This window comes from Anomalospiza imberbis, chromosome Z, assembly GCF_031753505.1.
Source record: "Anomalospiza imberbis isolate Cuckoo-Finch-1a 21T00152 chromosome Z, ASM3175350v1, whole genome shotgun sequence".
NCBI lineage: Eukaryota > Metazoa > Chordata > Aves > Passeriformes > Viduidae > Anomalospiza > Anomalospiza imberbis.
In genome coordinates this window covers 45,728,158-45,742,559 of record NC_089721.1, presented here as the reverse complement: position 1 = coordinate 45,742,559, position 14,402 = coordinate 45,728,158, and the positions used below count along the sequence as shown (strand labels likewise).

Sequence of the window (14,402 nt, the reverse complement as noted above, 5' to 3'; positions counted from 1 at the left end):
TCTGAAAAATTAAAACATTACATTCAGTGTAGTTTTTTGTCTCACTTAAATTGTTATCTGCTCTTCAAACTATTTCCACTCTTCCTTATTGAAGATGAAAATGTATAAAAAATGGGCATAGAGTGACACTGTAGGGAGAAATGTCACCATGTTAAAATTGAACTGGCAAATCTGAAGGAAGTCAGGAGTGAACTAGATGCCTAAGTTCCTCAAACTGACTCTTTCTTCTAGGTTTGTCCATTCTATGGACTTGAGTCCTCAAGCACATGTTTACTATTCAAGACAAATACCTTGACTATATGAGAATAACTTTTCCTAGAAAACTTAAGACTGCATCCCACAAGATGTAAAGCTCACAATTACTTAGAAGGTTTTTTGGCTTCCTAAGTGGTGGAAGAGTCTCATCTGTTAGCCAAATCCACTCACTGTAATTGTGCCATTTGGTAGCCTCTGGCATTAAATACTGGTTCAGTTCTAGAGAGAAGGGGATGACACAAGATTTAGCAGAGTCAGTCTAATATTTTATAATGAGAAGGGAATATATTCATTATGAACTAAGTAAAGCTTAAATTGATATTGATAACAAGACTCAGATCTGAAAAAAAAAGTACTTTGGGTATTTTTGTAAAGAGGCAGTATTTCAAAGTCTTACTGTATATTCTAAAATAAATTCTTGTCCTTCTCTAGCTTCCTGGCTAAAACTGTAGATCTGCAAGCATTTCTCTACTTCAAAGCTTTCCCTTGGTACAGGAGGTTTGTTCAGTGTTTAAAACTGGTATTACTTGTAGTGGCTATATTATATTCCTGTATTATGTCCATGGAAGGAAGATCTACTTTCCTTTGCCTCTCCATTTTGTCAGGAAGACCATATTTTATGTATCATTTATTCAGTATCCTGTTCTGACTTAGGATGCATTAAGCCTCTGGAGGGCTGCTCAAACATTACAAAAGCATTTTTTAGGGAAGGTCTTTATGTTTTGCTTTGTATGATTTCTATTTCTTCCCTCTACTGTTACACATTTTTTAATCTGCTTTCTTAACACCCATCATTGATTGCTCACTGAAAATTATTATGCTTGATTGTTATGCTTTTCATTATTTGTATTTCTCTTTCAATGTGATGTTGTTTCTGTTTCAGATCAGGATTTACGACAGCTAAAATTGAGCCAATGGGGATCTTCCAATTTGATCTTAACTCAAGATTAGTTTCAGTTGAAGAAGATGTCCAGATAGTCAGACTACGTGTCCAAAGATTGTTTGGTTTTCAAAGTAATCTCACTAAACTGACATATCAGACCATTCCAGGAAGTGCCAAACCACTTGAAGACTTTATACCCATCCACAATGGAGAGCTTATGTTTTTACATTTTCAGACAAATGCGGTGATAGAAATATCAGTAATTGATGACACTGTGTCTGAAATAGAAGAATTTTTTTTTGTAAATTTGACTTCTGTGGAAATTCTGGATGTTCAACCTGTGAACCTTGACTGGAGTCCCCGTTTGAATCCAGCTTTCAGTGTTGCAACAGTTAATATCCTGGCTAATGATATTCATCATGGAATACTAAGTTTGGGGCCAGAGTTTATTTATGTTGAAGAAGATACAAACAACAATACCTCCAACACAGCAGTGCTTCAGATCCGAAGGACAAAGGGATTTACTGGTGATATTAAAATTACTGTTAAAACCTTTGGGGGAGTGAGTGCACAGAGTGGAGTAGATTTGTATCCTTTTGGAAGTGTTTATAGAAAATCAAACTTCACATGGGCAATGGAAGGAGAAGATTTTGAAGAACAGACAATCTCTCTGACTTTGCTGGATGGAGAAACTAAAAGCCAGGTGTCCATAAAAATTTTTGATGATGATGAGCCTGAAGGACAGGAATCATTTTATGTTTTTCTCTCAAATCCTGAATATGGAGCTCAGATTGTGGAAGGAAAGGATGAACATGGATTTGCTGCTTTTGCAATAGTAATTATTGCAGGTAATTATTTCCCCAGGAAGTGAGTAAATATATTTGAATTAAATAACAGTAAATAACTTTATATTCTCATAGCAATTTCTGTGTAAAATTTGAATTCTATATGATAATAAGCAGAGTCTTCTTTTCCCAAATCTAACATTTTCCAGATGAGAGGAAGCATCTAATGCACAAAGCATCCCACTTAGCATCCCTTAGCAGTGTAACTCAAAATACATCTATAGGTGCTGCTTATCTCTGTTCTTGTCCTTTATGAAGGGAGGACGCTGAGTAAAACACGCCTGTGGTGGGTCAGAGACAGAGACGACCACACACCCGATGTTCATGTGGCAACAGAGAGCATTTAATGGTTCAAACCCTCTTTATAAAGGGAGTTTGACTGGATAGCTCATTAGTGTGATCTTTTAACACGGCCCAGCTCCTGGACAAGTGAGATATTTGCAGCTGAGGATGGAACGTAGTTAGTTGAGGTTCCAGTATGTCAACCACGGGCCGGTTTATGAAACAATCTGGGTTTCTTATTTATATCTGAATTAATTGCTCAGTACAAGCCAGCATGTACTGTGGCATACTGTGACATCTCCTCTGTGGTGTTTCTGCTCGTTACGATCTCAAGCAGCTAAAGCGCCGGCTAGAACTTCTTTGTGAGGTCATAGCCGCTACGTTTACAGGTACTCCGGGGTTGTGCAGTATCCTGGCATGGGTTAGCAGCTTTGGTGGCTGGATGCAGAGAGGAAACGAAGGGATGAGAGAAGGACACTTTGCCCGAGAAACAGAGAACTTTTACTCCCCCATGTGTGGTCTGAGAGAGTGGCTCTCATATCTTTCTAAGGCAAAATGGCCATGAACAATGGATTGCATCAGATTAAATAGGGGGTGGGCGGACAGGGTGGAAACCTGGCTCACCCTATAGGGTTAAACCAAGCTAGGGTTTCACAACCAATGGTGATTTAACAGAGGTGGGTACAGCGTTCTGGGACAACTAGGAATGTGAAGGTGGAGTGATTTACACAGAATTTTCATGAAGAAGCAGGGAGTGGTTACAAGGTTGACACCCCAACAGGGAGTGACAACCCCTGATTGACAGAACCATGTAAGGAGAAACCCTGGGAGGAGTGAGATGATTGACAGGTGAGCTCTTGTGGTAAACACCCTGGAGCAAACCACTGTGAGGGAAAGATAGGGGTACGAGGAACATGTCTAACTAACATTGATAAAATCCCTGACTAAACCAACTCAAACCACAACACTCCTCCTTTCTTTCTTTATTAGAAATTGCAAATTAGAATCAGTCACCCATCTGCAAAGGCCCTTTGCAAACCAGGTGACAGGAGGCAGCATGGGGTTAATTTGCATGAGGCAATGTATCACTGGAGCTGCAGCATGCATGTGTAGGAGCTGTTAGGTGAGCACTACTAATATTCTTTCAGGCTAACATAGCCACAGGATGTTTTCTTAGAAGTTACAAGTTACAACTTATCTCTAGAAACAAGAAACTATTTAACCCATAAACCATTTAATCCTTAGAACTGCTAGAGGAAAACCCAACTACTAGAAAAACAATCTGTAAACAGAAAAAAACAGTTTGTAAACTGGAAAAAATGATTTGTAAACAAATGAAGCCCTTTTATGAACTGTCACTTCAAGAGTCCCAGATTTCCATGAGTTACGTTATCAATTGTTCTGCTTATGCGGCTCTGTGATGTCTGTGGAGAGGTCATCAGGAGGATGCTGCCTGTTGTTCTGAGCAGGATGTAGTGCAGGCTGGATGCATCTGACAGGTATCCAATGTGTCCCATTGTCTGTTGAAATGCTCTGATATCTCTGTCCCTAGGTAATAAGCTCTCAAGGACCCCCGCGTGCATTGGTGAGGTCTCTCACTATTACCTTGGGTTTGAGCTGCTGAACATCACAGGATGATGGTAGTGATAAGAAGTAATTTAAGTTAACTAGATTTTTTGGTCTTTTCTAATACTGGTATATGTTTGATTGAAAGACATGAGAACATGATAGCATCCAGGACTTAAAGGGGGGGGTGTACATTCACCCCAACCTTTTTCCCCTTTTCTTTGTTTTAATAACTAAAATAGGAGCAAAACATGGACTTTTGAACAACATTAATAAGGTAAGAGTTACGACTGTGTATATGTTTTACTATTACCTAGAGTCTGCTATTGCTGAGGGGCTTCTTTTTCTTATTGAGGACTTAAAAGAAACTCTTCCAGACGAGGCTTCCTTGTTTATCTCAAATGAAAAAAGTTTAGTTTTTGCAAAGTTCGCAGAGAATCATCTGTGTTTGATAGTATATATTTCCTTTACCAGCCAGAGCTTGATCAGGGCCAAGAACTTGGTTGGGAAAGGTTTTCCCTAATTATATTTTTAAAAAAAGCTTTTGTTAATGTCCACTGCAAAAATTCTTTAACATGAATAACTTACGAATAATTAAATATAGGCATTTTTATTTTTGTCAGTTATTATGGTAACTGTGCAAGCAATATATTTTTCTTCCTTTTATTAGAAGTTAGAAATTTGTTATTGACTTCAATAGATGACTTTTAGCTTTTAAAATGACAGCTGACAAATTTTCAGTTAAAAAACTTTGCAACTGAAATTTGCTTATGACATTACTAAGTTAGTATTTTTGCGTTTGCTTTAATGGACCTAGAATGTTAGAACGGACAAATTCTTTGAGTTTTTTAGTTTGATCTAGTTCGTATGCTGCTTGAATTGTGTATATAATTAATATTAATACATTTTGTATTATAAATTCTAGGATATATTTAATAAACAGTTGTCCATATTTGAAACATAGACGTAATACCTTCCTAGTAACTGTAACAGAATTGGCTAACAGAGACCTATTAATTTTGGTTTCAGCACATGTAAACAATAATAACAAATGTACTATGAATTCTAGAACATATTTAGCAAACAGTTGTGCATATTTGTAACCTTAGATAGAATCGATAGAATCGGTTAACATAATTACATTATATGAGTCAGTTTCAACCTTAGCACATGTAAATGTTGCAGTCCTCCCTCCTGAGGGAGGGGCTATCAAACTAGCCTGATCTCATTAATTTAGAAGCAGTTTTTAAGAGTCTGTAGAGTATAAGAACCTTAGTAGAGTTAAAGCAGTAGCAGGCAGGGCGGCTGTGGGGCTCTTATGAGTTATGTGTGTAGGAGCTTGTCACTGCCTTTGTTGGTATTGCTTTGGCTGGTGCTGTTAAGTTTCTTTGCTTGCCACTTCACTGCCCACACACAGAGAGCTGCTGAATTTCTGCCGGGCTTGATGAGAGAGTGGCCTGCTCTTTGCCACCAAGTGATGACTGTGCCATGTGGCCAGCACCACTTTTTCAGGCACAGCTGTGCTTCATGGAGGTTGGACTGGGGTGCCCCACCTCCCAGTGTGGCTTTGGAGCTGGGCCACTCGGTCACAGGAGGAGCCAGCCTTGGTGTGCATGCGGTAGTGGGGGGTGATAACATAGCAGCACAGAGTGAAGCTGGAGTGACCGCCATGTGCTCTGGCCCCACGGAGTGGGGCGGCATTGTGTGCCCCCCCAAGGTGGTGGCACAGTCCATCTCTGCACACCAGCTTGTTGCGGGCGGTGAGAGGGTGGCTCTAGGGAACAGATAACACTGTGGGATGGTCCTGGGGTGCTCAGCCATTATGATGGCACAGCTTAAGCTGGGACAGCAGCCTCACACAGTTGTGTGGGGGTCTGGTGCCTAAAAAAAGGTCTGTGGTGTGGCCTCAGGGCAGCTCAAACTAGTGCAACAGCTCTGTGTAAGCATGGAGCATCCCAGCACCACCAGAGCAGCACAGCTTGCCGGGGCCATGGCAAACTCCATTACACCAAGTGACTTGATTGCATAATCTGTTTTGTCACCTCCCTGGGCATTGTCAGCTGCTGCGGTGTGGGCAGTCCATGGATTCTCTCAGTTTGCTAGGATTCCTCCACTCCCTAGGGCAGTGCTGCTCACCACAGATGCTTCGCAGTGTCCAGTCACGGTCCCACTGCAGCAGGGCATGTTCTCACAGAGGCTGGGGCCGTCTGGTGCTGGCACAGTGGGCCACAGAAAAATGACTGCTCTGCCGCCTAGCTCAGCTTGGCAGTGCGGCATCTCCCTGCCACCTTTCCTTGTAGGGGAACACCCCACTGGCAGCATGTCCTGGTGTGGGGTGGCCCCATTGCTCTGTGCAAAGGCAGAACGCCCGGTTGGCATATTGCCCCTCTCTGGGGTGGCTTTTCAGTTCCCTATGGTAGTTTTGTAGTGGTCTGTGTTCGCTTTGCCTGTCCTCCTTCCCGGCTCATTATTTAATTGTTTTAATAAGTCCAGCATGATCCTCCATGGCTTTTTAACATCCATGGCTGTGTCATCACCAATGGAGGCTGCTGCAAGTATATTTCGTCCAGTCTGCTCCCAGTTTGATAAGTCTAATGAGGTCCCTTTGGACACATCCAGTTCATGGCTTTTGGACCATGTGAGCTGGGCTAGCAGAGCCCACTTATAATTAATCCCTCTTTTTTTAAGAGAGGAAGTCCGTACCTTCAGAACAGGGTCTTCTGGTGCAGAAGTCCAGGCCCTCATAGTCCCAACGGTGATTCCAATCCACAAAGATGGGGCTTGAAACCACATAGCACACTCTGCTGTTTACCACCGGGATCTTGCAGCAGTTTTCCGTTGCCTATGGTAATTCCACCACTATACCACTGTCTCTCCAGCTTTCTCCAGCTATCATGCTGTTTGCATTAGTAGCCTTTACCAGCTTTCTCCAGTTAATATGCCACTCAGTGTCCCCTGCTCTGAGCGCAGAAAATTGCCGAGTCGCATTATGTCACGGGGTCTACATGTAACACGTGTGTGTTGGGTTGGAGAAAGACACGACCACACACCCAGTGTTCATGTGGCATCAGAGAGAGTTTATTGGTTCAACTCCTCTTTATAAAGAGAGTTTGACTGGACACGGCTGAGCTCCCGGACAAAGTGAGATGTCTGTAGCTTAGGATGGAACGTAATTGGTTGAGGTTCCTGTCTGTCAACCCAGGGGCCAGTTTATGAAACCATCTGGGTTTCTTATTTATATCTGAATTAATTGCCCAGTATGAGCCTGCTTGTACTGTGATGTACTGTGACAGCTGACGATAACTGTTTTTATTAGAGATGGAGTAGCATTGCAGGCTCATTTGTTTTATTGCCATTTTCCTGTTTCCAGCCCTTCCTCCTGGGATGTGAGATTTCCATCTCAGTAGACATGTGACTTCCAAGTTCAAAGAATAAGTGGGGTACCTTATGGTACAGATCTGTGACTATGAGAAGAGTCACCAATTAACTTATGGTATGAAAATGGAAGTGTCCAAGAGGAACCTGTTACAGAACTTCTGGGCTTGTTCACAGCATTGTACAAATGATCCTTTCTTACAGTACTCTAGTGCTGCATTCAGACCAAAATATTTTCTATAACTGTAAATACTAACCACTTCTTGACATTTTGTGGCACAAAAAAGATCACTGCCTTTTTTTGCTTGGTTTGTTTGTAAAGACAAGATGATTTGTATTTTGCCACTTCAGGTACTTTGCTTTATCAAGATCCAGAATATTTTAAGCTTGTTTTAATTTTTTGTTTTACCTGTTTTTTGTTTTTCTTCCTTTTCCTAACTTAGACTATGAAACATGGTTTTGAAAAAGAAAATGTCATGGGACATTTGAATACAGGAAGACATAGTTCCTACTGAGACCATAAGATTACCTAAAAGAGGAGAGACATAAAAATTTACTGACCCGTTATTTAAATCATGCATTATGGCAGCAGTGGTTGATGGGAGACAGTGAGTATAAGCTAAAATGAGACTTAGCCTGGGCATTTTTTTCTATTGAGTACAGAGACCCAATGGCACAGGTTGCCTGGGGAGGTTGCATGGTGTCTCTCCATCCCTGAAATTTTTTCAAGCCCCAAACCTCTGAGACATCTGGTCTGGTTTCAGAAGTAATTCAGCTTTGAAAAGGGTGTTGGATTAGAGAGTTAAAGGGCCCTTTTAACCTGAATTATATTGGCATTCTGTCAGATGTATTTCACATACTTTGCATTTTTAATTTAGGTCTTTCTTTTTTACAAATGGATGGAGTTTGTACAAAGCAGAGTAAACAGTTTCTCTTTTCATTCTTTGCTACTATGCAGTTCATACCTGCAGTGTAGTTGTCCTCTGTTTCTGGGGATGGAGGACAGGAATTAGCATACTTAGTCACTAAGGAAGAGTTTTTATTCCAGTCACTGTGCTACTGTGAGAAAGTAGCATCAGAACTGCCAGAACTCTGGTTTCCCCTAGCTTTTAGATATCCTGTCAGGCTTACCAACTGAATATAAACCAATCTAATCTGCAATAGAGATTATGTTTGAGAAAGAAGCTGGGCACTGGAGCAAATTTTAGGCTAACTCAGTTTAGTCTAATCAAGAAAGTAAGATCCAGCATTACTGAGAGTTTTGTGTATTTAGATAGTCTTAAGAAATCAGTGTGGGTATTGAGAACTAGGATTAAACTGTGCTTCTGGATGAGTGTAGGAAACAACCAACATGATATACAAAACCAGATCATATGAAACACGTTCTCTTCATGTGCATTATCTGTAGAATTTACCATGGAAGTAACCAATTCCCTGGGTATGCATGTTAACTGTTGTGGCAAACACATTTCTTTCTCTCTCAGGATTTTTTCATAGAGCAGAACAGAAGACAGACAGAGAAAACAATTTCTATTTCTGCTCCTTGTTTTTCTCATGTAGAATGTGTTTGGAGAATTGTTTACTTAGGGTAATTGCATGACTGGATTCTGGTTAGGATTGCTTGAGCCTGATGGCCAATCAGATCCACCTGTGTCTAGACTCTTGAGAAGAGGGTCATGAGTTGTGAGCTATTAAGATATAGTAGTTAGAACAGGTGGGTTTGTAGTTTTGGTATCTTGTTTTAAATAGTATATTAATGTATTACAGTATAGTTATAATAAAGAAATCATTCAACCTTCTGAACTAGAGTGAGACACCATCATTTCTTCCCACCAGTTTCACCTACGTTTTACAATAAACTGTCATGTCACTATTCCCACCTCTGCGAGGACAGGCAATGATTGCAACGGGTCAGTGTGGAAGAAAAGCGGGTGACAGGTGGAAAATCCGAGGGTCCTTTATTGTTCTGCCGCAGTAACAGGAGCGCTCCCGAATACAGCCAAACATTAAGACCTTGAATAAGGGGCAATCCCTATTTATATACACTAACATGGAACATTCTGGCAACATTATAAGCAATCATAACAGAGCAGTGTAATCCATATTAGCATGGTAACTCCCATGATCCCCTTGGAACATACTTTAAGTCACCCTAACTTGAAACAATGTCCCCAGACTTAGGGTGTTGCTTTCCATGACTTCAGCTTGATCCTGGCTATGACTGGTTCTCTGGCCAGCCCAGGCCACTGGACCCCCACAGGTTTACTGCAGAAGTATATGTATACACACACTTTGGAATTTGAGCTTGCACTGAATGCCACAGAAGTGTGTTAATGTGCTCTAGAGTTATACCCACAGTACAAAGTTCCATAAAGTTGGAACATGAGACAGTGTATTAAGGAGAAGGGTTAAATATTTGTGCATGCACATAAGCAAACACAGTTTCTGTTCATCTTATTATAGACTTTTAGTAAGTAGTGGGGTGGAAGTAGATTGCCTTTTCAATTCTAGAGTAAAGCCATCACTGCCTGCAAGGAGAAATCTTTTAGAAGCAATATTCGATTGAGCACTGTGAAGACATTAGTTTCCCCTCATTATCACTGGGAATTTTTATCTTCCACTGCTGTTTTTCTGAAGTTACTTGCATTCCCCTGAGAAAAATGGGTTTTGCAGCTCACTATTTCTACATATAGAAAAGCTGATGTAATAATCTATGAAAATGGATGGGTTCACCCACATCACGCATAGGATGAATAAGAAAGCTTAAGTTAAATCACTGGAAGCCCATCTTTATCACATTACCTACTTTATATGTTGAGGCCCATTTTTGTTCAAACATAATGTTTTAAGATTTATCATAAACATAGCTGGATTGAGTGCCTCATAAGGGCATTGTAAGCAAGGCTTTTGAGATTGTCCTGGAAGTTACTGTAACACTTCGTCTCCTGAAGTCAAGGGGCACAGAATTCAGTCAGTTTGTTGAATGCTGCTGAAAATGCAAGCTTGCATACAGAAATGGTGCCAGGACTCTAATAAGGAATTTACTTCCAAAATAGTTGTTATTATTCTAGTGGCTAAAATAAAACCTAAAAATTATAAATTCTAAATTTGAAATTCTAGCATGTAAGAGTATAAGACTGTATTCTAGAGTGTGAGAATAGAAATATTAAGAGAATTGAGGTGTCCCAAAATAGTACTTTACAGCATGCTTTTGATACCTGACTGGTTGGAGTTTTAGCAGCTGTACATATTAAAAGTATAATTTACTCTCAGCTTAACTTTTTGGCTTTTTACTTTCATGGACTATTTCTTACACAGGAAGCGATCTCCAGAATGGCATTTTGGGATTCATTCCAGAAGTACAAAGTGGCCTGACACTTGATGAAGACTCAGAAAACAGAGAGGTGCTGCTGACTGTCGCACGGCAACCAAACAGGTACAGGCAACAGCGGATTCCAGTGCTCTTCCCACATTCTATAATATGTTGTCTTGAATCACAGGGGCTACTGTTAGTGGAAGAGGTTTTCATTACAGAGTTTTATAATAAATGTTTCCCTTTCATCTCCTTTAATAACTTCACAGATTTGGCAATGGGGCATTTAAGTTATGAATATAATTAGGTCTGTCACTTTATTGGTATAAAGTAGAAACAGGAAAAAACTCAAATATTTACAATTTTATACTATAAGTCAGCAAATGTGAAGGTTTTGCTTAAGGTAAAGTATTTGCACTGCTAAAGGTGTAAGTTCAGTTCTCACTTCTCTGTATAATGTCAGTAGCTATGAATACTACAAGGAGCAATTAAGAAGTTATGTGTCAGTATTCTTATATATTCACTTTTTTCCTAATTAGCACACATATATATATTGTACATTTATGTGTACTTTAAATAAATATGCTCAAGTATAGTTAAGTTCTTTATACTTACAGGAAAGACCAAGTCTACCTGGCTTTCCCGGCCAATGGTTACTATAGTATTAGTAAAAGTACTTGGGCACATCCCTGCTTTCCAAGCACCAGTGTGTCTTATTCAGATAATTGCATGTTATCTGAAACAAAAATTAAGAAGAATCTGGGTTCCCATAATTACTTTATTTTCTTCTTCTGTTACTTTTTTTTACTCTAAATAGATATTAGAGGCAGAAATTTAAGTAAAAAGAGATATTTTTTTCATTGTAAGCAATTGATTCCATAATGATAAGTTTTGAATAATAACATAATATGTATATTATGTCTGTGGTTTATGTTTCCTAAATCTGTTGTGCTTTCCTTCAATACATCCATACACTTCTCTTTTGCTTATAGGGCTTTTGAAGATGTGACAATCTTCTGGCGTGTGACCTTTAATAAAACAGCTGTTGTCCTTCTGAAGGATGGCGTGAACTTGGAGAACGAACTTGTATCTGTGCTGGGAGCCACAACCTGTGTGGCAGGTCAAACAATGTGCAACATCTCCATTGAAATAAAACCTGATCATGTGAGTAATTATTGCTCTTTTTGTACAGCATTAAATTGCAATTTGTCAAGATGAAAAAACTCCAGAGGAACTAATACTTAATTTGAAGATAGTAACTTGATATCTATTTGACTTCTCTGGAGCATGTTTATTTATAGTCTTCCACTGACTCCATTGTGACTGGTAAAAATTTGGGAAGGAGATAAGTATTTAGTTTGAAGAGCACATTACCGATCTTAGGTTTTTATATAAAAGTAAGGTGTAGTTGTTGAAGCGGTCATGACACAAAGCAGAGACATCAAGCAGTCTGCTGATGGCAACTCTTTATTATGGAAATGGCTGACTTTTTATACACTTTCTAATTGTTTATACTTCTTCTACCCTAACTATTAGCTACAATAATTCAACATAACACCATTGGTGAAAAGTAACAGTCACTTCAGCTAACTTTCTTGTCCAGCTGCTAAGTTCCCTTCTTATCTTTCTTCAATTCCTCTCTTCTCTGGGTTTCCATGGTAACAACCTTAAAGAGAGCTCCTTATCAGCTTCTTGTTGCTTCTCACCTACTTCTCACTCCTTTAGCTAACAGCCCCGCTGTTAGCCCCTTCCACAGTAAGTGAAAAAAATGGAGTTGTTTCAATGAAATGTTCTATCATATACTCTCATCCTTCACACAGTAAGTTTTTCATGTATAAAAGCATTTCTTAAGGTGGTTTATGGAAAAAAATCTGTAAGTAATATCTGATTGCACAAAAAACCCTTTGAGTCTAAATTTTGTGTAATTTTGTATTCCTAAATCTAACAAAATGATCTGTGAAAACTCATAAAAACTGCCTAAGAATCTCCGAGTGTCTAAAAATCTGTCTCTATTCACATCCACCTTGTGAGTAGTGAATTTATTTCAATTTAGGAGCCGTCATCCACGAAATTGCATTTGTCTAAGTCTAACAGCTTTGTGAGACACAGCTGGCACTCTAAAATACAGACATGATTGTATTAACACAAAACACAGTATTCAGTCATTTTTATTGAAAAGAGAAGTAAAAAATATTTTAGTGTGAATACCTAGCAGTTAGACTAAGCCCTTAAGAAAGGAACGATTAATGTTTGCCATTATTTTAAAGTTGGAGAGTTTTAAATTTTTCTAAGAAATTATCTTAGCACGCAGGCTAGTGGCAAAGCTGAGGTCTGGGCAGTGGAAAATCATTAGATGGGAAGATTTTCATGTTTTTTTTCTGACACAGTTCTAGAAAATACTGCAACCTGCTATATGTGGGAAATAGGGATTTCCTATTTCAGAAATAGGATGCATTCCCTTTGTTCACTTAGAGGGTCATTTTCCTTCTCCTTCTTCAGATGTTATCTTTACATCACAGAGCCAATGAATAGGTGTATAGGGCACAGGCTGCCCTGCTAAGTAAACTGAGGTTATGGACCTCTTTAGGCCAAAGAAGTGATATCAAGAAAAGAAGTATTCAATGACAGCAGTGCAGAAGTTGCAAAGACATGCAATTGTGCCATATGAAGCACAAGAGCCTGCGCCATTCCAGCAAGTGCTACTGGAAGGCTAAAGCTCCCCATTCATTCAAGTATAATTGTGCCTGTCATTAGTGAAGAACATTTCATTTAGAGAACCACTTAACAATTTAATTGAAAACATACACTATTTATCCATCCAGATATTTCTTAATTCTTCTTACGGTTCTTCTTTCATAAGTTGGCTTGTAAGTTAGTAGTAAATGCCTTAAAAAATGAAGTAGAAAATGCATGAAATATGTATTTTACATTTTTGTAGGACACATTCTAGCTTTCATAAGATTTACTTCCTCAGCAGTACTGAGTTTATTAGCTAAAAATCATAGAATTGAAGTAGAATTTCAAAGAATTCAGAGCTGAAACACAAAGCTTTTTTATGTATTGGATTGGCCCTGGCTGGATGCCAGACACCCATCAAAGTGGGTGCTCTCTATCACTCCCCTCCGCAGGTGGGCAGGGAAGAAAAAATATAACAGTGCATTCATGAGTTGAGACAAGGACCAGGAGAGATTGCTCGCCAAACATCATCATGGGCAAAACAGACTCAAATTAGAGATATTAAATGAAGTTTTTGCTAACAAAACCAGAGCAGGATAATGAGAAGTAAACTAAGACCTTAAAACACCTTCCACCCTCCCCTCCCTCCTTCCAACTCTACCTCTTCCCCTGAACAGCAAATGGAGTTTGGAAATGGGGGTTATGTTAATTTCAAAACATGTTGCTGCTGCTGCTCAGGAAGAGGGGTTTTTCCCCTACTCCACCATGGGGTCCCTCCAATGGGAAGCTTCTTCAATGTGAGTCCATATCAGAGGCAGCAGTTGTTCATAAACTGCTGCAGCATGGTCATCCTTCCATTGGGTGCAGGCTTGCTACAGTGTGTATCTCCCTCACAGCCACAAGTCCTACCAGGAAGCCTGCTCCATTGTGAGCTCCTTTCTCCATGGGTCTGCAGGTTCCTACCAGGAACCTGCTCGAGTGTGGGCCACCCATAGGGTCATAACCTCCTCTCAGGCATCCCCCTGCTCCAATATGGGGCTCCTCCATGGGCTGCAGGTGGATCTCTGCATCGTCATGGACCTCCATGGGTTGCAGGGGCACAGCTGCTTCACCATGGACTGCACCATGGACTTCAGAGGAATCCCACCTGAAGCATCTCCTCCCTGTCCTTTTCCACAGACCTTGGTGTCTGAAGAGTTGTTCCTCT

General features: G+C 39.9%; 1 protein-coding gene and 1 long non-coding RNA gene across 8 annotated transcripts in view; one reads left to right on the top strand and one right to left on the bottom strand.

The window, feature by feature from the left end:
* The window catches only part of LOC137464407 (uncharacterized), a 234,906-nt gene extending 226,335 nt beyond the window's left edge, over positions 1 to 8,571 (bottom strand). The window contains exon 1 of the long non-coding RNA XR_010994217.1: positions 8,558 to 8,571. This is a non-coding gene — a long non-coding RNA (uncharacterized lncRNA). The remainder of the gene's footprint in view (positions 1 to 8,557) is intronic.
* ADGRV1 (adhesion G protein-coupled receptor V1) overlaps positions 1 to 14,402 on the top strand; it is a 305,664-nt gene that overhangs the window by 131,287 nt on the left and 159,975 nt on the right. For 6 of the 7 annotated variants that reach the window (XM_068175720.1, XM_068175718.1, XM_068175722.1 and 3 more), the window contains 3 exons: positions 1,139 to 1,986; positions 10,525 to 10,714; positions 11,512 to 11,683. In XM_068175720.1, coding sequence (XP_068031821.1) covers positions 1,139 to 1,986; positions 10,525 to 10,714; positions 11,512 to 11,683 — 1,210 coding nt within the window. The remainder of the gene's footprint in view (positions 1 to 1,138; positions 1,987 to 10,524; positions 10,715 to 11,511; positions 11,684 to 14,402) is intronic. The other variant, XM_068175721.1, reaches the window with a different exon arrangement.